Source organism: Gouania willdenowi, chromosome 21 (genome assembly GCF_900634775.1).
Source record: "Gouania willdenowi chromosome 21, fGouWil2.1, whole genome shotgun sequence".
NCBI classification, from domain to species: domain Eukaryota; kingdom Metazoa; phylum Chordata; class Actinopteri; order Blenniiformes; family Gobiesocidae; genus Gouania; species Gouania willdenowi.
This window is the reverse complement of record NC_041064.1, coordinates 29,864,988-29,888,635: the sequence shown is the minus strand read 5'-3', so window position 1 is coordinate 29,888,635 and position 23,648 is coordinate 29,864,988. Positions and strand designations below refer to the sequence as shown.

At 37.9% G+C, this 23,648-nt stretch overlaps 1 protein-coding gene across 2 annotated transcripts; it reads right to left on the bottom strand.

Moving 5' to 3' along the window:
• Positions 1-204: 204 nt before the first annotated feature.
• On the bottom strand, positions 205-23,055 carry LOC114454947 (1-phosphatidylinositol 4,5-bisphosphate phosphodiesterase delta-4-like). 2 transcript variants are annotated; one of them, XM_028435900.1, is made up of 16 exons: positions 22,690-23,051; positions 19,021-19,071; positions 18,747-18,905; positions 15,452-15,680; positions 13,788-13,917; positions 12,759-12,990; positions 11,882-12,083; positions 9,554-9,698; positions 8,694-8,846; positions 6,825-6,986; positions 4,977-5,118; positions 4,765-4,881; positions 2,917-3,095; positions 2,699-2,831; positions 2,476-2,625; positions 205-2,396 (listed from the first exon to the last, which is right to left on the bottom strand). In XM_028435900.1, the coding sequence occupies exons 2-16, from the start codon at positions 19,037-19,039 to the stop codon at positions 2,305-2,307; spliced, it is 2,244 nt and encodes a 747-aa protein (XP_028291701.1). In that variant the 5' UTR covers positions 19,040-19,071; positions 22,690-23,051; the 3' UTR covers positions 205-2,304. The 2 variants fall into 2 exon arrangements, with proteins under 2 accessions (XP_028291701.1, XP_028291702.1); XM_028435901.1 differs by lacking the exons at positions 205-2,396; positions 2,476-2,625; positions 2,699-2,831 and having other exon boundaries at positions 2,920-3,078; positions 22,690-23,055.
• Positions 23,056-23,648: the final 593 nt, after the last annotated feature.

Genomic DNA, 23,648 nt, shown 5'->3' with positions numbered 1-23,648 from the left:
CAAATATTGTTGAGTTTCATTTACACATTGATTGATGTTTTCTCTATCATTTTTATTTGCTCCTGAGGGCCGAATTGGATGCTTCAAGGCGCCGGATTTGGCCCCCGGGTCATGAGTTTGACACATGTGACTTACTAGAAAATGAAATCTGCTGCTACACAAGAAGAGTAAATTACATTCACTACTATAACACGCAAATTTGTTTGAATGCTTGAATTTAATGGTTTTACAAAACACAAGTACACCTGATACATGAATTTAAAAAAAAAAATTAGAAAAGACAATTTATGATATGACTCCCATAGGCAGGCAATTTGCAACTTTATTGCTGATTACCCAGTTTATCCATGTTAATAAAACATACTGTACTTAATACTGATATTTGGGCTTTTTCACATTATATAGGTAGGCTTTTCCTACTGCCTTTTAGTGCTTTTTATTTAGCTTTGAACATTCCTGACATGCAGCAATTCTTCATGTTTTCCTACATGCCAAATGAATACTGTAAATGGACTTCATTTATTAAGTGCTGTTATGACTACACTGAAGTAGTCCCAAAGCGCTTTACAATATCAACTCATTCTCCCATTCACACACCAATGGGACTGAGCTGCCATGCAAGGCACTGGTCAACCACTGGGAGCAACTTAGGGTTCAGTGTCTTGCCCAAGGACAGTTTGACGTATAGACTGGGATCAAACCCTCAACTTCTCGATCAGAAGATGACCCCCTCTACCACCTGAGCCATGGTCACCCAAATGAATGGTTTACGAAACACAGTGCAGATTGTTTAAGTAGAGTTTTCCAAGGCTTTTCTTTTTGACGGGGTTTATTACATGCTGTGAAGGGAGTCAGCATGCCATCTTATTTGGAGAAGCAAAAACAGAAAAGCTCAATTGGTGATGAAGTCCAAAATTGTTTGGATCATCATATTAAATTTCAAAAGCAATGATTAAAATAAAATGTGCAGTATCCAAAATCTGTGAATTCTTTAAATATAGAAACTAAGATTGGACAACAACACCATAACCAACTCCTAACCAACAATCTGTGCTCCTTGTGGTAGAGAGGGTTTAGTTTTGGAAAGAAACCTGAGTGTAAAACAACTAAACTGCTTTCAAATCTGTTTTTCTTCTGAAACTCCAAAAACATAAAGGTGAGCTGTAAACAGTTCTAGGTACAGTATAAGGAATATTGATTATTAAAATAGTCCATGGAAACCAAATATTTAGTATTCAGGTTTGCAATAGATTTTTGTATAGATAACCACTGATGTTGTAGCAATAGGGCCAGAACAAGATCATAATACTGTATGTGATGAATGCATTTGTGAGATTTCTGATAAAAGCCCTTCATCCACACTTTTCTTTGGATGTTTTAGTACCTTTTGTGGTCTTGGAAAAAATAATTTCTAGAACATTTTTCCAATGGTAATGTAAGCCTTTTAAAAATAGTCTTACACCCAAAGTTTTACAAAATAGGATCACCATTGATGGATTAGTTTAATTAAGATTTACTATGCCTTGTGCAGGAAAATAAAACAATCTCTAAAATCCATTTAAAGGTCATATTGAGAGGGTGATTTGATCTTTCTTGGGAAAGATCAAACTTGGCTGTTAGTGTCATCTGACCTCACATGAGTTTAGCATTCCTAATCAATAACACTTTCACATGCCCTTCACACTGGATACCACAGGGGTCCCCATTTTTCACTTTCGTTTTGAGTTGATTCTATTATAAGAGACACTGTTGTTCCATCTAACAGAGGTTACATACTATAGCCACAGAAACATCAAAACAGGACCCTTTTTTCTGACTGTGGAGTTAAAACAAAACAAAATTATGTCAACTCTCGACAAAGGCCCATGCCTTCATTTCAAACCTTTCTCACAAAAGGAAATGTCTCAGTGCTGAGTCTTTGAGGGAATGATACTGTAGAGTTTCTCTTTTACTAAATGGACTAAACTTCTCGGAGGACAAAGATGCTAGCTTTCTGTAAAAGACCATGGTTCTAGTCAACCAGACTAGCTACTTCTGTAACAGTCACAAAAAAATGATCCTCGATAGGAAGGTACAATCATATAACTCCACATAAAAACAATCTGTACTGTCCATGGTAAGGATTTCTCCTCTTGGGTACTGCTAATACTGTTAGTAAACAACATGTTCAGTCAGTTTGCATAGAAGAGTGTTCCAAGCTGATCAACAACTGACCTAAACCTAACGGATAAAGTTCTGGGCATGCTGTTCTCGGTATTCAGGTTCTTCTTCACTTCCTTATCAACATCCTCATCCTTGACTTCCTCATGTAAACTCTGATATGTTGATGTTGACAAAGAGTGAGGAAGGAGGGATGGCTGTTCCATCTTTAGAGAGCAGATGTATGTGACGGTATCCTGGAAAGAGGAAGAGGAAGAACATCTTTAAACCAATGATATAGGCAATCCAAACATTTGGTGGTAATGCAGCACTTACCTGTTTGGATGCACTTAAAGGGAAGGGTGAATTGTCCAATAAAATCATTCCTGGATGCCTTGTCATAATCCTCCACCACAAAGCGGACCAGTGCTAGCTCAGGAGTGTGGATGACAAAGTTCAATGTTTCATTCCATACGGGGTTAAAACCTGACAGCAAAGGACATGGTTACTCTACATCTCTAAGAATATCTATAACTTTTATTCTCTGAGTATATTTTACCATTATTGTTAATGTGAGTGGTCTCGTCCTTGGCCTGGTCCTTTGGTACTCCATAGACCTCCACTCTGACCAGTGGGTCAACAATAGAGCCTTCTTTCTGATTCACTTTTGGTAGCTGTTGTCCACTGATTACCTGATAAACCAACAAGCATGATTCAATCAGACCCTTCCTTCTTTTGCATACTTGGTCATTTAGGGCTGGCTAACTTTTGCTGTACCTGTATGGATAGGCGCCATGGTTTGTAGCCTTGTTGTACCTCAGGTTTCTCTGGACTAAAGTGAATGTTGGGGTCTATCATGAACTTTGGTTTGAGGATGTAACCACAGCAGCCATTCTGCTTGAACAGTCCATCATTTAAATCCATTTCCAGGCCAGCTGTCTGGAAGTTCAAAGCCACTTTAAGAAAGAGAAATCAAGACCATTATCTCGCATTTTACTGCATTGGTCAGTATCAAGTCATACCCAGAAACGCAAAATGAATTATAGACACAAAAATAGATCAGAGTGGAACGTTTTGCAAGATCGTTTGTATCAGGAAACTAACCCAAATCTCTAACTGGTATCTGGTGTGGATTTGTGTGTGAGAAACATTTCCAGTTAACTTTAACGAAGGATTAACAGATGGTCTGAATGGTGAACAGGCTTATTACTCCAGCATGTAATAGTATGTGTTTGTACATCTGACTTTAGCTTCATTTGTGAATTAACACCTAATAGGTTTAGCCCTTTATCTACTTTCAATTTGTGGACCATGTAAGTGTCGAACTCAAGGCCCGGGGGCCAAATTTGGCCCTTTAGATCATCCAATTCGGCCCATAGGAAAAAGTAAAAATGACAAAGGAATCATGAATCATTGCATAAATGACCAAATATTTAAGTTGTACATCTAGATCTCCCTTCAAATACATACATTTAATAAAATGACACAATGCTTGCAGGGGCTTTTGTGCCTATATTACACCACTTGCAAATTGTGAAAATAACTACATTTTTCTAAATTCCAGTATTGTCCCACAAAACTCTTCTAAATTACAAAACAAATGATGACAAAATAAAGGATTTTTGAAGCGTTGATCTTGCTGGGACTGATATCCGTCACTTATTGCTTGGATACTGTCAGCGACTTTCAGGTGAAAACTAGGGCACATTAGTGTTATAATTGCAGTTCATTTCAAACCAATCTGAGGCCCACTTTAGTTCAAACTGCGCTGTATTTGGCGCCTGAGCAAAACTGAGTTTGACACCCCTGATTAAGAAAATCTAAATCATGAAAACCAGCAAATAGAAACACATGCTATAGAATGATAAACAGTGGACCAACTGGCTAAAAATGAAAACAAGTGGGAGAAAGGTCAAGCTACTCACTCACCCAATACACACTGAGTGGGAGTAACACACAATAGTTCTGACCCGCACTGATAAGGACAAGGAACAAACTGACTGAACTAAGGAAGAAAATAATAAAATATGAACCCCACTAAGGCCTGTTAAACATTCCACACAATTCCCAGAGCAACATAATATAAGACATTGATGTTATTGTCGAAATTTCCTATTCGTGTTTTACTTGGTAGAACACTCTGCTTTTGCTCTGCAGCTAGTTGACATCAATGTATCTTTTTAGCTCAGCAGATGGATAAAGATGTAGAAAATCGCTAGATTTTTCTGTGTCATATTGAGGTGTACCGGTATATCATGCAAGTTTTGCCATCTTTACATCGTGAGATATCAATGCGAGAATATGGATTCTGTGATAATCTCTCTACTTTAGCATAACCCAGGTGCACAACCCGGAACCAAATGGCCCCAAAATCGACTGGTACCATTCAAAAAGATACTGGTTGTTCTTATAATTAATTCATTCAAGAATATTGTCTCTAGCAGGAAATCTTCTCGATGGGAAAAACACGTGTTTCAAAACCTGTTTATACAAGTGAAAACTAAAATTGTGTCTAAGGGCTTTAGATTGTGAAATTAGAGGCCCAGCTCTAGTAGCTATCAGATAATTAAGCTGTACCAGCAATCATTGAATCGGGTGGAAAAAACAGTGTGTGTTGACCCTCACCTATCTGACAGCCTACGTTCCACATTTCCTGAGGATTGTAGTTGGAAGAGTCTGTCCTGAAGCCACTGGGGTAGATCCTGCTGAGCTGACACTTGTTTTGCTGCACAAAGTCTGTCCCTTCAGAGGTTGATTAGAAAATAATATATCAACATTTTAGTGAAAATCTAATGTGGAAATAATGCTCTATTATGCTGACAATGATTACTACACACCCGCTTCCTTTATGAGTCTCTTGGCCTTGGATTCAGAAAATGAAGAAATCTCGTAGCATTTAGCATGCGTGCGAGCGTGCTCGAAGCCATGAAAGTGCACGCTCTTACAGTAGACGACCAAGTCTGACAGCTCCCGGGACAGCTATAAAAAGCAGATGTTTAGCACATTACAGATGTTCAGGTGACATGAAATCATATTTCATTTGCTTCAAACATCATGTGGTAGATATAAAATGGCCAATTCAGAATAAATGCTTCTAGTGATATATCAATAACAGTGTTTTGTTTTGTTTTGTTTTGTTTATTGTGAGGAATGAATGATGAACTTAAGAACAATTAGAAGAGCATACCTGAAATCCCAAACCAATCTTTTTAGTAAAACACAAAGATAAAAAAAAAAAAGTCCATCTTTCAATTATTCAGTGAATTTTGTACAACACACAACACATTTCATGTGTGTATTTTTGTGTTTCTAAGGCTCACCAATGATTTACACCGTGTTGTTGACCATCTTTAATGACCTGGTCAAAGTCTTCTCATAATTGTGTAGTTTTATAGTTGACTGGTTTTGCTTTTCATAGAAGGGTTTCTTCTTCATCATCACACATTCTATGTTAGTGTATCTAGTTTAACATGTTACTGTAGCACACTAACAGATGGAGGTTACTTTTTAAATCAAGTGACTCTGTTCTGTTGCCGTTAGTATTTGGTGCTTTACGCCATTATTATTATTATCTAGATTGATAAACTAAAAGATTTTTGGCCAGCTGTGTTTTAGTTGCATGTCTTATTTCCCGTTTTTGTTGACACACAGAGATGCATTGTGGGCATGTTTCTTTATTCTGGACAAAACACACCTTATGGTGTTGGTGGAGCCAAACAACACAGACTTTAGGTGACAGCACAGTTTGTTAAGTGTGATTGCACACTTCAACGAGTTCCTTTACAAGTTAATATCATATTTTTGGATAATGAATGGACAGCGATCAATCACTTTCACTGTATTACAGCACAAACGTGTTTCACTTGACGTTGTCCCCCCCCAATTTCTGTTTGCTGGATCTTCTAAGAATGGGCAAGTATGGTAATTTTCCAAGAGGACTGATTGGTCAGGGGAAGTTTTTGACGTGTTGTCCTAAGGACATCATGAGTCAGGAGCATATGGAAAGCTGAGTAATTATTAGCCTATGTTTTTTTGACATCCTTGTTATCAAGTATAGAAGTTATTCGCTTGACACTATTTTTGTTTTATTTTGTTCCCGGTATTCCCCGTGATATTAGAATGAAAACAATTCAATGCACCTGTCTTCGTGACTCCACGATGCACGATTGCTATGGTTTTTGTTGTAAGATAGGGATGAAAACCAACTTTCAAGTAGCAATTTCAACCTTGTTCCTTTCTAACACAGCTGAGCAGCCAACTGTTCAAATACATTGGGTTCTTAAAAAGTCAAGGATATGTTAAAAAGGAGATGTATTTCTGATTTGGATGTAGAAATAAATCATTTAGAAGTACGCAGAATGTTCTGTGTCACTGAATGAACTGTTCTGACAATATTAACTACAATGAGTGCTGTGTCTCATTGCATTATCGCTGCAGTGTTTGTGTCTTGCTTCTGTTCACTATCTCATTTTAAGTCCTGTCTTGCCTCACTGTCTCCTCAGTCCCAGCCCAGTTTCCTTTGCCCCCTCACAATCATTCCTTTGTGCTTCTCCACCTCTTCTGGACTTAATCACTGATTACATTTTCGTTTGTCTTACCCTCTGAAGTCAATTTAAAAGAAACTGAGGTTGATTGGACATAAGAAAACAGCTAAATCATTCTTATTCTTCACAAAATAAACACACCTTTTCAGGCTTCTTGTCGGCAGATGGATTTTCTTTGGTGGGGCTGTCAGAATCGCCGTTGGTCATCTCCTCTTCATCACTAAACTCAGTCAGGGTTTCATCCATACATCCCTCTACATCACCAATCTTCTTGGCTTTCAACAAAATCCTACCCTTTAGATCCTATATCAATGCAATCAGGAAAGAGAGTGTCAACAGAGCATCCGCAAAGTGTAGAGTATTACTAAGTGGAGGATCAACTAAACGCTGCAAGCCTTCACTACTAAAAGAATAACTCTTAAGCTTTTTTTCTCATTACGCCTTGACTAGTATTGATCGCTCTAAGTGCTCAAATGGAGAAGCATTTAGCTGTTGTTCTTGAGCTTTCAGGATGTGCACTAGAATTATAAATAACCTTTTACTCCAAGGTTTTCCCCTGACTAGTCCTGATGTTTTCCCACAAACTTTCATCGTCCTCTAAATTATCTGTAATCAACTATTTCACATTTTGAATGTACGCTTGTCTATAATGCCTACAAATAATGGTACATTGTAAGTAAATTATTTTAAGAAACCCTCTGTAATGGAGTAAATTAGCATAACACCACTAGTTCAACTGATCAAATGCATGAAACTACAGTAAAGCTGTTGATATGATAAGTTTGGGATTTATCTGGAAGAAAACACCACCCAAATGTAAGTTAGTGACACTGTCTCTTGAATACGGATAAGGATTCATGGAGACATCATAATTTTGTGAAGCGGTTGCATGTTCTCGCCATATCCTTTAGTGAAGGCAAATGTTTTTATTTGGTGAAAATAACCAAACCTGGGTCAGTCAGTTGTGTACACACTACCATTAAACCTTGAGTCAGGACTACTTACACTTATAATGTAGTCAGGCCAATAATTAGCAGTTAGTTATTGATTATGATAATGGGCAGCAGAACAACTACATAAACACTATGTAGCTAAAATCTCCCAGTTTGACTTTGACTTGCCCCTTTGCAGAAGTGAAAATAACGGATTACAAATACTTTTGTACTTTTAGAGTATAGTTCTAAATCAGTAATTTTACTTGTACTTACAGTACGTAAGTACGTTTGTTACATTTCTACACTTAATATTTTTTGTTTTAAAATGATGAACGAACATTGTGAAACTACAAAAAATGAAATGACCAAACAACAATCAAATAATCCATGTGTTCTTAGTCGTGCCATTTCTGATCAACGCCCAGCCACTTTCTCCAGTAAGGTTGGGGTTTCTACCTAGTATGTTGTTACCCACATCGCACATTTGGTATGGCACTGTTTTCGAGTTCATGAATTTAGCTATACTTTAGAATTTAGAATTGAATTCATTGGTGTTATTTTTTTTATTTTAATTTTTTTAACAATTGTACATTTTGACAAACCTTTCATTTTATACAGATGCCTTTGTGGAAAATAAATTCAGTTCCAATTGTACATGATTTAATCTCTTCCTTTTTAAGTTTTTACATGAGATGTTTATTGTATGCAAGGGAAACGTGGCAAGATTTATTACTAAAAATAAATATGGATCATGACTGTAACTAGTAACTTTTGAGTACTGTTTAATTTAGCTACTTTTTACTTGTACTAGAGTATTTTATGTATGACTTGAACTTGTATTTGAGTAAAATTTCAATCAAGTAACAGTACTTCTACCTCTGCCTCATTGTACTATTCCTGTATAATAATCAAAGGCCTCTGTATGGTCTTGGGAGAGATCAACATCTTAAATTAAAGGAAGGAATGACTTAAACCTCTGCTCTTACTACCACTTACTTTGCACAGTCTCTGGTGTATTTGAAATGATTGATTACTTACTACTCTTTGCTAAGTGGAAGAAATAATGGCTGCAGACCTGTGGAGATGGCAGCTGTTCTGGGATCTGTCCATTCAGCACACAGGTCAGCAGCATGTCTCCCAGGATTTGACGAAGGTGCTGCGCCATGACCGTCTGCTGCTCCACACTGCAGTGGTTCTCAACTGACAGGATCACTGGGAAGTCGGACACCTGCCAACAATATATTTGATAGAAACGAACGTACCATCAGAGGTGTAACAAGTACTCATATATTTTACTCAAGTTAAAGTACTGTTACTTGATTGAAATTGTGCTCAAGTACAAGTAATCAGATACTTTCACCTCTCAATAAAATACCATAATTTCTTTTCGGCAAATTATTCAGTAATAGAATGATTCAGTAATGGGATTATTAAGTAGTAGATATTCTACTTATAGGTCTGTTTTCTTGCTTAGCTTCAGTTTCATCATGTGCTTCCAAAGTGTGCGTAGGAAAGATTGAGCAAAAGAAAACCGAGAGGGAAGGACTTGAAAGACACACACACACACACACACACACACACACACATATCTTTGTTTGTCTGTGGCTAGACTGGATAACACATTTTTCCACTGACTGCACTGGTCTGTTACAACACAGACTGGTTTGGGTCCCATTTCTTGAGTCCCCATAAATTTAGGAAAAGACATGCAGAAACTAAGTTGAACTTTAGAGCTCAGACAGTCAAAATGGATAAAAAACAAAAAAAGAAAACTATTACCGTACTGTAAGAGAATGGATTGTGTTTGGATGAATGCGGGATGTATTTAGAATGCATAAAGTCATTAAAAATAGATTTTGGAGACTCATGAGTCATAACAAAGATACACGTTAGAATGCTAGAGGAAGTGAAGAACAAAGCTCTGCCGGTGCTTACCTTGAAGGCGTATTCTTTGAGTGTTGTAATAATGTCTTTAAAGAGGATTTTGGTTGTTAGAGTGTGACCGTGATAGACAATGGGTTCCCCATCACTGCCATCCCAGCAGTCCAATTCCACACAGCGGCAGCCTCTTTTCAGAGCCCTGCACACAAACAAAAGAGAGCGAGAAGGAACATCTGGGTTCAGGATCAGGATTATCTAGGTGTAAAGAAATAAATGATAATTAAGTTTTTAAAAAAATAACAGGCTAAGCAGGTATAGCTGACAAAATGCAATCTTATTTTTGCATCATATTTTAAGTAACCACAGCACCAATAAATAAGACTGTGTCAACAACTCCTTCATCCATTTGATGTATTACTGGAGGCGATGTGAACCAAAAATCAATATTTCTTTCTCCATACAGTCTTATCAACCGAAACACAGTACCATTAGCACGTCTCCCTCCCAGTTAGAAGGTTCAGGGTTGGAGACTTGGGTCTTTTCATGTGTGGAGTTTGCATGTTCTCCCAGTGTTTGCATGGGTTTTCTTAATTTACTCCCACCATGTGTATGAGTTTACCCCTGTCTAAGGTGCATCCCTGTCCTGCCCCCACTGCGAGCTCAAGCGTGTGGGAACACAATTGTATAGACCAGACATGGGCAACTGGCGGCCTGTGGGACACTCGTGGCCCTCAGTCAATTTTTTTGCGGGCCCCCAAAGCAAATCTCCAAAAGTTTTAATTGAAAAAGTTGTAAAGAATATGAAGCCCAACATAATATACAAAATAACTCCCAAAACACACAAATCAGCAGCAAAATACACAATTTAAAAAAATAGACAAAATGACTACAAAAACACACAAAACAACAACACTACAGAAGAGCTCCAATGACACACAAGCTGTTAACAAAAGTATACAAAATGACAGGAAAACATGGAAAACAACAACAAAAATACAGAAAGTGACCCCTAAAATTGAGAAAATGAGAGAAAAATACATAAAAATACAAGAACACAAAAACACCAAAAATAAAAAAAACACAGAAAATAATTAAAAACTGACAAAACATCAAAACCACAGACAAAGACAAAAAAAGACAAAACCCATTTCCCCCTGTATTAATGTTCTGATTGCTCATTATTCTAAATGCTGACATGAATGTTGATCATGTGGCTCTTGGATCAGATACAATCACATAGCATTGTTAGAGTTGCCCATCCCTGATATTGACGGAACATCTCTGCAGGCCTGAAGTAGCTGTTTAATATAAAACCAAAGTTAATCCCTCAGGCATTTAGCAGTTCAGGCCGCAGTAAACATGTAATCGATGGAAGAAATCTGCTGACATCATTAAACCTTCTCATCTGTGAAGTCCTCAGGCCAGGCAAAAATCTGGAAATATTGTACAACATGATGACTTCTTTTGAATTACAAACATTTTCTAGATCTTTTTACAATTTGACACTAAAGTTAAACAAGAAGACATAGTCAACATCCCCCACCAGATTGGTTATTATAACACAACATTTTTCTAAATGTCCTAAATCTAAGAACTTAGATGTATACATAAGAAAATATTATCACATCAGAATATAAAATTACATATAAATATAAAATCTTAAACGGTTTCTAAGAAAAGCTGTCCCATTTCAAGATACCTTAAACAGAGTAAAAATAAACAGCAATGGCAATAACTCCGGAAAAAAAACAATTGCTCGCTTCTCATTTTCGAACTCCATCAAGGTATTGATACCCTGAAGCCACACACCAAATTCGGCAATCCTATCCTAAATGGTTTTTGGAAAAGCTGGCCCCTTTGAAGATACCTCTAACAGAGTCCAAAAAACGGAACAAGGGCAATAACTCCGGAAAACATATTTGCGCACTTCTCATTTTTGAACTCCATCAAGGTATTGATACCCTGAAAAAATGCTGACATAAATCCTATTTTGTTTTATTTGTCCCAGTGCATAATTTTTTAGTTTTAATCAAATTTGTCAAGTTTTTGACAAAAATATTAACATTAGCACATTTGCAGTGTTAGGAATAAAAGTCTTTAGAAACAAATCATCCTACGTCATATCACTGGCCCACAGCACTGTGGTTGTGAACCTAATTTATGATGTTTTAATTCGTTTGTCTGTTTCCACACCAGCTTATCCTGATCAGGGTCATGGATTAAAGCTCATCCCAGCCCATAGTTTCCCTTTGTGCTCTTTGTTGTTGCTTTTTCTACTTTGTGTTTCTGACTTTCTGTACTGTATTAAACTATAGGGGAATTTATGTAACACATGTTAAATTACCTCATTATCTACAGCATTCCTGATACATGCCCACTTACTTGATGTAGGCCTCCAGGCTGCTGGGGCCCCGCAACTGGTCCTCCAGCAGGTAAGTGTTGTGTGAAGAGGAGATGAAGTAGTGGCTCAGTGGCTGCGTCATGTCTTGATGAAGTTCTAAATAATTTGGTTTAAATATGGAGCCCTCGGGGGAGCACAGGTACATCTGGAAGCCGTCCAATGTCATGGCTGCCTGGTTTATGGCTGCAAAGTGAATATAAATACATTAAAGGTTATGTTTTACACTGTGTGTAAATAAACTGAGGACTGTTGACTATGAGCCTGTTAAAGCGTTGTTACCTTTATATAACATTAGGATAGCTGGAAGACAAGCTGTAGTTTTTGATCAGACTCAAAAAGTTCCAGATTTACAACAACAACAAAAAAGACATAGACCAGTCAGTTCATGCAACCGAACCAAACTTTAGACCAAAAAAAGAATCTGCAAAGTTGGTTGGTGTCAGAAGCCAGCAAGAGATAGCAACAAATACTGGAGAAGAGTTAGCAGCGTTCCTCAAAGAAAACTTAATTTTTGTACTCTGGCATTCAAATAAACTGGTGTGAATGCAGGTTAAAAAGGTTTTGGGGATGAACCAGTGTCAGAACAAGTTCCATGGTGGCCTGAAAGCATTTTATTACACGACGATGTCCCAATTTTATTAAATTTCAATTCCTTTTCTAATAACTAGTTTAGAACTTTTGCTTTGTAATTGCTCTTTAAAAGCAGTGTTTCCAAAGTCATTGGAAATGTCTATATTTTATTTATCTGTTCACAGTGATTATTGTTAAATTAGAGTTGTCAGCTCTCATTACAACCATAACTTAACCTATTTCCAATGCGTCCCATGTGTATGTTCAGTTTTCTGATTAGTCCCACACCTGTGTCTGATGGTTCATAGCGGTCAATCAGCTCCTTGGCATGCTGGGGGCCCTTCTCTCCCTCAGACTGCTCTATCCTCAGGAAACTTTCCAACTCCTCCAACATTAACTTCTCTCCATCACCGGAGTAGTCCTGGAACACCTTCCAAACTTCATCCCGCTGAGTCAGCATTTTGTAAAACTGAACAAACTGCTTCATTTCCAAAGATCCACTCTCTGACTTGTCAGCCATCTGCAGGAACAAAATAATAGAATGTTTTAAAAAAACAACAACAAAAACACTAGATCTCTTTGAACTCTAATGCTGCGTTCACACCAAATGCGTCACGAAATGTTCGTGCGTCCAGATTACATATAAAATCAATGGATAGATGTGTCCCAGATGCGAAATCTTTCCTGTGCGGCGGTGCGGTCCGATCTGCGCGTCAAGAGCATTGGCCATCCCGATTTGTCATATTCGCAAGAGTTGAAAATATTGAACTCCTGCGACTGTTTCGCATGACAAAAACCAATCAGAGTCTTTGTTGACGATGACTGGAGTAGAAGCTGTGTGTGACCACCCTGAGCTGTATGACATGGCCTTTATAACCAGGACCGGACTAGGAAGGATTTGGTGTGGAGGAGAATCAGTGAGGAGGTTGTAGTAGCAGGTACAAGTTCTCTCTGTAGTTTTCATCTTTGAAAGTCGGCAGTGAGCTAGGATAGCATTAGCCGCTAATTACACCGGCTTTTTTCACTGGTGGTTTATGTTTATGAGAGGAAAAAAAGGAGCGCAGCTCCTCTCTTCTGCAGGCAGTGAAACTCACCAAGTTGGATGTGTCGCTGGTGGGTGGTGCTTAATTTCAAACCAGCATATGAAGCAAATGGAGGAAAGGTTTTGATCCTGCAGAACCTGCGGTAATGTTTCGTGTGCCGCAGAAGACGCATTCGGCGTGAACGCAGCATAAAGCTGTCCTTATCGATCACTGATCAAATTGTTTTTGAATCATTTCTGCTGACACACCAACTCATTTAAGTTGTAAATCTTACCTTGAACAGATGGAGAATGTGTTCTTCATTCATCTCAACGTTCATCATCTTCAGCAGCTTAGTCACTTCTTTGAAATTCATTTTACCGTCTTTGTTTTTGTCAGCTTTCTTAAACCATTCCCAGACCCACCTGAGAGGATGCTAAGGGAACCAGCATGTTGATGACATGTTGATGGCAAAAGTATTTTTTCAATCTATTCAGAAACCAACTAACTTTTTTGGAAAGCATTGTCTCATCTGTGAACAGACACTATACAATTAATTATATCACACACTCACAGGGTGGAGTGGAGGGTCAATCCAGGCGTGCTGTGATGGCCATGTGCTAACAGCAGGGTTGGGGTCAATTCTAATTGTAATTGTGTAATTGATAATCAATTACAGATATGACATAATTATAATTGTAATTATAGTTGGAAAAAATCTGTTGTTGTTGTAACACTAATTGAATTGTAACTGAGTTTAGATAATTGTGGGAATGCGAAGATCCGTTTTCTTTATTATTTTTCACATTGTTCCGTACATATTTTGCCAATTCTTAACCGATCTACACAATTCAAATGTCTAAATGTTCCACTAAAGTATGTCAACACTGCTAAGTAATTTGTAAAATGCTAACACTTGTACTTTTAATGTAATATTAGGTTTATGCTTTTACTGTACACTGCCATATCTGTGTTAATATTTAACTCAGAGACACCATTTTAGCACTAAAATGTAGCCCATTCTCTAAAATGCAATTCTCAGTAATTTGTAGAAGTTGCACTCTGACAAAATAAATTTATATGAATTTTTTAATTAACACTGTTTTACATTAATTATGCAAATCTTAACCGATTTAAACCATTCAAAGATCAAATTGTTCTGCTCCTCGGTGTCAATCATATTATCTAATTTGTAGAATGATAAATGTCTTACTTTTAATGTTATTCAAGATTTTGTGCAGATTTTTGTGATCATGCAATGATTGAGTGGTTGATTAGGTCTGCTAGAGTGTGTCACCTGTTGTTCTTTTACTTTTAGCAATTCTGCTGTTAAAGCTTTAATTCTGCAGCTACAGCTACAATTAATAGCTTAAAATGTTGCTACAATCTACGGGGTGTGACGGAAAAATGGCTCTGACTCCCACACCAAAAATATTAATACCAATATTTTCATTGATTAGGAAGCCTAACCAGGTAACCAAGAGATGAAAAACAAATTGAATGATAGATAATATTTTTTTGTGTATTTTACAACTGCATGAGAGATGCTAACAGAAAAGCTAAAACAAGCGGAAAGATAAGTTCTATAGGGTTATTCATTTCAGGCTTGGCAATTGTGATTAACTGTAATTGAACTTTAGTAATTGACAATGTAATTCTAATTTATTTTCAGGGGGAAAGTAATAATTGTAATTTTAATTCTAATTGTAAAAAAATGCCAGTTACTGTAATCATAACTGAGTTGTAATTGACCATGGATAATTGAAGACGCAATTGTAGTTGAAAAATGCAATTAACCCCAACTTAGATATTCAAGTTCACCACAAGAATCAAGCCACGTACTTTCTCTAGCCAAAGTGCTAATCGCCATACAAATAGACCGTTTATAATATTTACTAATGCTTAAATGGACATGAGATATATTTCTATTAGATTCTTAAAACTTCAGTCAAAGGATACTGATCCAGCCTCTCTTTCTCATCCATGGTCTGAGCTTTGTGAATCAGTTTGCGCACACCCTGGATCCAGGCCTGGGCCTCCTCTGGAGAGTCCGCCACAAGGTCCAGGTTTCCTTGGCGACCATGAAACACCAAGGTGAAGCAGAGGTCAGCAGGGAACTCCTCTGCGATGCTCAACAGGACCTCCGATTGATGACCCTCACGCACTGCTTCAATGTCTTTCGCTTTGACTGAGACAGGATGAGGATTTGATCATAACTGTTGTTATCAAGAGCGATCAGTGCATAGGGAAAGCTCATTGAATGGATGCATTAACTATTGTTTTATTACTGTACATGTTATTAGTTGTGCATATTTTTAAAAAATGACTATCAAGATTTGATTAAACTGACATGAAAATGCTGTTTGCATTACGTGTAAGTGACACTTTAATATTTGAAAATCCTTGGAGAAAGGTTTTAAAAGAAATGTGCCCTTGTTTTTGTGTTCCATTAAAACAAAATGTAATCAAAGAATATACTGTACTGTATGATAAATGGTTGTTGGTTGTCATTTAGATTAAGTATAGAGCAATGCCAGAGACATCTGAATTGTGACATCACGGTCCCAAATCATGTAGAGAAACAGGAGATGAAAAGTAAAGACAAGGCTTTGGAAGGAAGGTAAAGTTAAAGTGGAAGAAACAGTAGAGTGTATATTTAGGTACTAGGGAGTGTTCTAGTACTCGAGACCAGTTTTGGTCTTGAGACCACATTTTGAAGGTCTTGGTCTTGCCTCAGACTCAAGGATTTTAACTCGGTATCGGACTGACTTGACTCAGGATTTTGAAATGGATTTTTATGGTCTTGGTCTTGTCTCAGTTTTGGTCTTGAGTGCTACGCTATTTCTAAGCAATGGTTTGCTCAGTTTTACAACATCATGATTAGGGTAAACCATGTGGCCTGACAAGAGAAATTAAGTATGGTTGCAAATAATTAAAGGAACAGGACTTGTGACACATCTAAGATTAGGACAAATAGTCTTTTATTTTGTTTTATTTAGACTTTTGTACATTGTCTGTTTCTCTTGTGTTAAGTATGCATTATCTACTTTGTTTGAACTGTGTACCACTTGTAATTTAGTGTGTGGCTATTTGGAGAGTTTTAGTCCAGGCTTGGTGCTTTGTTTTATCAGTAATTTATTTTTTTTGTCATACCTGTTGTCTTTTGTCATGTTGTATTCTCTTTGTATTTTAATACCTTTTACGTTTTAGCTTTCCTTTTAAAATCTGGCCAGGGACACCAGAGGGGTATTCCATAAAGGAGGGTTAACAAACTCTGAGTTTATCCATAAACTCTGGGTCAACACACCCCACGATGGGAAACTCTGAGTGTCGGATTCCATTACAGCTGGTATGAAGTGGGTCAATCAACCCTGAGTATGTAAACCTTAAGTTACTTAAGTGCATGCTCGCGATAAAAAGCCATCATCAATGGATCAAAGGTTAGACGAACTACCATGGTAACCACCAGGAAAAGAGTGATTTATTCACCCTGATGGTTGAAATAAGCCGGCGTTTGTGGATGCATGTTTTTTATTGATTTTTAATGTAATATTGTCGCCAGAGTCATCTCAACGTCCAAAAATATGTCATAAGAGAAGACTGGAGCGGGGCGCGAACCCACAACACATTGTTTCTAAGAGCATTGTCTTAAATCACTACACCACCATAACTTTAAAAAATCAGGCGATTTATAGATCAAACTGTATTACAGTATAAAACAACAGAGGAGCCTCAAAAGTGGATTTATTTCAATTGTCATCGCCTCCTTTATATTCTCCACAGGTTTGTATCCAGGGAACTTTACTACAGACGTCAGTAGATGTTTTAATGCAGATCAACCTCTCAGTGTTTTTCACTTAATTCACTTAACACAAAAAAAAACATAAAGCAACACAACATTAGTAATGATGTGAGCACGTCTGTGGTGTGTGATGTTACTAATGTGTTTCAGAGAAGAGTGTCAAGGTACATTATAGTGTTCAGAATCGGTGTTCAGGTGGGCGGAGCCAGGTAGAAACCCAGGGTTTCTCCAATAAAACCTGCCAGCGACCAGATTTAGTTCATGGACAATGTTGCCATGGTAACATACTCAGAGAAGAACATGCCTCACGTTTAGGAATGAGATACTCGGAGTTTCCCGCATTTGAGCCCGAACATATTCAGAGTTTGAACATCCTGCTTCAGTGATTTTTTTATGACATTTTTTAGAACATTGAGATGACTCTGGCGACATTATTACATTATACATATAATTGATTTGATATCAAGCAGCAGTCACTGTCTTTATATCCAGTGTAACAGGAGGGCTCTCTATTCTAATACCGATGCCACGTCTCCTCAGACACATTTTATTCATAATGTTCACCGCTTGTCACGTCACTGAAGAGATAAAGTGATGAAGACCAAAAAGTGTGACTAATTACGGGTGATTTAAGCCACTATAGTCATTGAAGACTGAACACACCTTTAGAACAGGCTCATATTCCTCAAACACTGGCTTATTTCACCCATTAGGGTGAATAAATCACTCTCTTCCATTTGGTTGTCATGGCAGCTCGAGTAATCTCTGATCCATTGATGATGGCTTTTTATCGCACGCGTGCACGTAAGTAACCCAAGGTTTACACACAGGGTTGATTAACCCACTTCATACCAGCTGTAATGGAATCAGATACCCAGAGTTTCCCATCGCTGGGTATGTTGACCCAGAGTTTATGGATAGACTCAGAGTTTGTTAACCCTCCTTTATGGAATACACCTCAGGTGTGGCCCATTCCCAATCAAGCTTCCCTCACAGTGTGGCAGCTGGTTCATTGTCATTGTCTCCCCTCATCGTGTCCTGCTGTGTTTTGTTCCCTGCTCCCTGTACCTCCTTGCGTCTTTTGGATTTTTTGTTTTCATCATTAAAAGTATGGATTACTAACAGCGCTACACCTGCCTGCTTCCTCCATCTCTCCCTGCATTTGGGTCCACACCATCCACAAACCAACACATTGTCCCTTTAATCAATAAATTCAATTTGAAATGATAAACGTAGTGAGTTAGCACAATTTTAACTATTACACTGATGTTAAAACATTTATAATACATAAAACATAAATATAATATGTATTTTAATATATTATGTTATATAATATACAAAACATAAAATGTTAATATAAATGGTTAAAGAAACATAATTCATGAAATAAAAATATGAAGCAATGAAAGCAGGATGTGCATTGCTGAATTCAATTGTCTAGCCTGTACTTACAGGTAGAATGTCCCTTTCCTGCCCATCTGGACTTGTACCAAATTGTCAGACCGTCCTCAAGAAGGCGAAAGTGTCGCGGTTTCTTCCAGGAACGGGACTTAATTTTCCTCAAAGTGGATCCAGCCATCATCACATTGATGTGCGGATCATCATGTCTCCCTGTACATAGATATTCAGCACATTACTTTCCAGACCGGACACAGTCTCCAAAGGTAGAATACCAGAGTCATTCCACTTTCTGCCTCATTATCCCAAGTAAATAAAATGTACTCACGAGAGGCTTTGGGATCCATTTCTGTCCCCAACACGTGCCAGAAGAAATAGGCTGTGAAGAATAGAAGCAGATGTTTATGAATTGTTCCAGATGTGTTTCTCTGTGCTCATCCAACCAGTTTATTCAAATAAAAATAATGCATCTATGAATGTAGCTGGCTCACAATGTTACACAAACATATTTATGACCATAAGATAACAGCGTTGTGTGGACAATGGCATTATGAAATCAATGGCATTATCAGTATTACAAGAGTGATTTGGGTGGTACAGGGTGATATAATCCTCCTAGCATAATCCTGGAGGACTGATATCTTTGATACAGACCCCTGGGTTCATTTTATGCAGCAAAATATGAGCCCCGTCTTTTTGCACCTTTTATATCGGGGAGTCCATATCCTATGCCATAGAAAATGGGCCCCGAGACTAAATACATTATTATTATTATCAAATACAAGGCAACATTTCTATGTCATAAGAAATGGACAGAGATAATACAATACACAGTTTATGTAGGGGGCCATATCCTCTATGCCCAACAGAATATAAACCTCCGACAAACATTTGTATAAAACAAAGGTTCTTGACAGGAATTAACGTATTGTATCATAGTTTGTCAATAAAGTATTTGAAATTAAATGTTTTTTAGCAGGAAATTGAATATTCCAAATATTTCTATTATAAACAATCAAGTGTGGAGACAACACCTTTGATTGTAGTTTACAGATATTTGGAAACTATGACAGCCATGAATTATGTCTGACAATGTACCATTTTCTGTTAATTGAGCAATGACCACATTCCACACATTACTATTAAATATTGTTGTTTTTGTTGTGTATGTACTTTGTAGTTCTTACTTTTTTTATATTGACATAAAAACTAGTTTATCTATGATTTTTTTTTTAAATCACGTCCTGTTGTATTTTGTTTTCATTGTTTATATTTAGTTAGTTATGTTATTAAAGTCATTAAGATTTCAATGCAAATATTTGGTAGGGGGGGTTCGGTTCCATAGGCGGGGTCCATATTCTATAGATGGAGTCAATATTCTATAGACGGGGTCCAAATTCCACAGTGAAAAATGGAATAGAATATGGACCCCTGGGTCCATATTCTATAGGGGTCCATTTATTCCATTTACAATCTTACATCAGCATTCATTTCAAGATAGTCCTGACATGAATCTTTGCCTTTTCATTAGCTGAAAGCAGAGGTAAGTGTATGCAGTCTGTGCTGCCTCTATGCTGAGTGAGACACACACACACACACATACACACACACACACACACACACACACACAGTAACATGAATATTTATATGTACATTTTAAAGTTCCCACAAATTTGGTTAAGTGTGCATACATGAGGAATGCTTTCATTTGAAATGTAATGTAATATAGCAGCATTATCATATTGTTAATGGGCTAGTACAGTCTCTTTCAGCCCATGACCCCCAAAATAAAGGTGCCAGAGACCGGGGACCCCCACTGTACCTGAAGGTGGTTGAACACAGACATGAACATTGAAGAACAGTCATGTGGAGACAGGGCCATCTATAAGGGGGAATAAAAAGGACAGCTTTTTGGAGCTCATCCATAACGTCAGCTAAATGATGATCCATTGTTCTATGAATCTGTGATAACCAGATTTATTTATTCATCTGAATGATATCCTCTGTTATCCAGGAAATGTATTATTATTTGCACGATAGTACATAGTCAGCTTAAAGACTAGTGCAGTGCCCATTAGAAATATGTAATGATAGAAAAGAAAGAGGTTAAGTAGCTTTTTCATGGATGGCCAAATGAGGTTGTGTTTGAAGGTGGGACGTGCCTTTTGCTTTTTAAGCCATTGGGAAAAAGCAAAAACAGTAATGCAACAGCATGATATTTGAAAGAGTTGTCAAGGCTAAATCTGGTTAGATTTCTGTTTTGAGGATAATTAAAGGGTATGTATGGTCAAATATTGTAATAAGTATGAATTTGTTATCCATCATGGTTATGCTGTTGCATTGTATGTTTAAACAAAGGTAGATAGAGAATGATGCGCACACACACACACACATAGACACAGAGAGAGAGAGAGAGAAAGAAACACACACTTATATATCATATAAAGACACACAGAAAGAAACACAACACACACACAGACCGGGAGCGAACCTCTATATACTGCTAACACACACACACACACAGAGCGGGAGAGAGAAAGAAAGAAACACGCACTTATTCACACACACACACACACACACACACACACACACATTGAACCAAGCAGCAGCCATGTTGAAAGTCTCATGGCAATCTGAGCCTGATCCACAGATATATTTGAGGAACACATAGGCACACAAAGATTCCTTGCTTTGTAGATAGATATAAATCCTTGAAATTTGATGGTGAAATGACAAGAATGCAGAAATGTAGCAAAAATGCTAAAAGAGTTTGGTGTAGTTGCAGAAAAAGGGTAAAAAAAAAGGGTAAAAATAAGCAAAAATGGGCTCAAATTGGGCTCAAATTGTTCAGAAAATATTTTTACTTTCTTGAAAGCATCTGGCGACCCCTTCCCTGTGTCTTGACCACAAATGGGGTCTTGACCCCAAGGTTGAGAACTACTGAGCTATGGAACTATTTGATATAATTTACAAAATACTACACATATTATTCATTTGCTTGTCACTTAGTGGAGCAAAAATAGCTTCCCTTTCTCAAAAGGCAGAGATGAGCCCCACTGCCAATGTTCCTCTCTGTGAGGACTGTAGAAGTGGAGAGTTTTAAAACAAAAAAATAGTGTTTTTATTTATGCAAATACTGTATAAATGTCTTATATTCTGTTGAAATGTAAATGTTATTTTGTTTTGCTTTGTCGTAGGTCATTTAGAAACAAAGGCATTGTTAATCACAGGACTCTCCTCTGAGCCTCTGCATAGACAGCAGCTTTATTGACCTCTCTGCTGTTTTCAAACACTTCCTGATGGGAAAGCGTTGCTACAGTCGCTGTATTCCTGAATGAAAGCGATCACTTCCTTTTAGTGTCTCCTGAAACAACAACACTTGAATGTAATCATCTCATTATATCACATGCATCCATCCACCCCATCCCATCATTCCAACATCATCTCTACCACTGTGCTCTTTCTGCAGCTGCTTGATAAATACACTGAGATTTGGTTCTTTGGACTTCTTTGGAAGGTAAACACATTCCTCAGGACTCCAGCTACAGACACTGAGGCTGCTGTTTGGTCACGCCGCTGCATGACTTTTTGGGAGGTTGTGAGTCACACTTCACAAGGGAGTTTCCTGATCACACATACACAGTGTGTGCCTCAGGAGGTTGGGATGAAATGTGACTGTACAGTTAGTTGTTGCATTAATGAGTTTAAATTGATATTTACTCATTATACAAACGTTCCACATCAGTGCACGGGGGTTGCCTCCTGGTATTTAACCTAGATTGCTTAGTTTGTACACAAAACTATGAAAAGAATTGTGCAACCAGTCCATTAAAGTCCACATGCTGTATTCACTTACAAACTGTGGAGAGGAAGAATGTGCACAGTAAATTAGAAACAGAGGCAAAACAGCATGACTACAGAAAAGTCTGGACACAACTGCAGCTAAATAAAGAAAGAATGACTCACTGCACCAATTGAGTTGGACAGATACACTTACCAAAAAATCCAGACCCCACCAGGGGATTCACAAGTGAGACCACCAGAGATGGGTGGGTAGTGCTCAGAATGGAGTTGTTCTAAGGAAGAGGGAACACAGAGACAGTCCATGGAGACGTGGGCACATCACTTCCCTGTGCTATGACATCCAGACTGAACCACGGACTGCTGACTGACTGATCCTGAAGGGAAAATTTAGCCCAGCCCCTCTCTTGCTCCGTCTCTCCAGTCCTGCTGCTGCCACAGTAACCTGACTCTCTAAATGTTCCACTCCCACCACTGCTCCTCATCCTCATCTTCATCTTCCACATACCCCTCCTCTCCTGTTCAACCTTCCTTCCTGTGCAGGCACTCCCTCCATGGTCTGCAGCAGATCTCCTCACTGCATCTGGCTCCCTTCAGTCTGCTTCAACATTTTCCATCTGCCATGCCCTCCTGGTGATTGATTCAGGACGGAGTGACTCTGCAGTCTGTCTCTGCTGAGAACTCTTAAAGCCATGATGAGAAAAGAGCAGCTTTTAAAGTAATAATAGCCAATTCCTGCAGTGCACCAAGTTTCTCCTCTTGGGTTTCATCCTAAACCCATTCTTGCTGCAATTATACCTTATTGTGCAATGTGCTGAATAATTTAACTGATAACTTACAGGCGTTGCTTCCATTAACATGTAGAAACAACTGTAATGGGTACGTAGTCTTTGGCCTTATAAAATATGGTAGAAGAAGAACATCTTAAAGGCTGGAGATTTTTCCAGCAGACAAAGTGAAGGCGTCATTCTACGTATGCTTCGATTAACAATGGGAACATAGGATACTGGGAAAGAATAAGCACTATTTCTGCAACGTGCTGTTGAAATCGATTTTCATTCATTTGTTTTTTTAACATACTATAATTAAATGTCTTTATACTCAATAATTCTATTCATAAAATATGTTCAGGTCAACTTGTTAGCTGCCATTTTC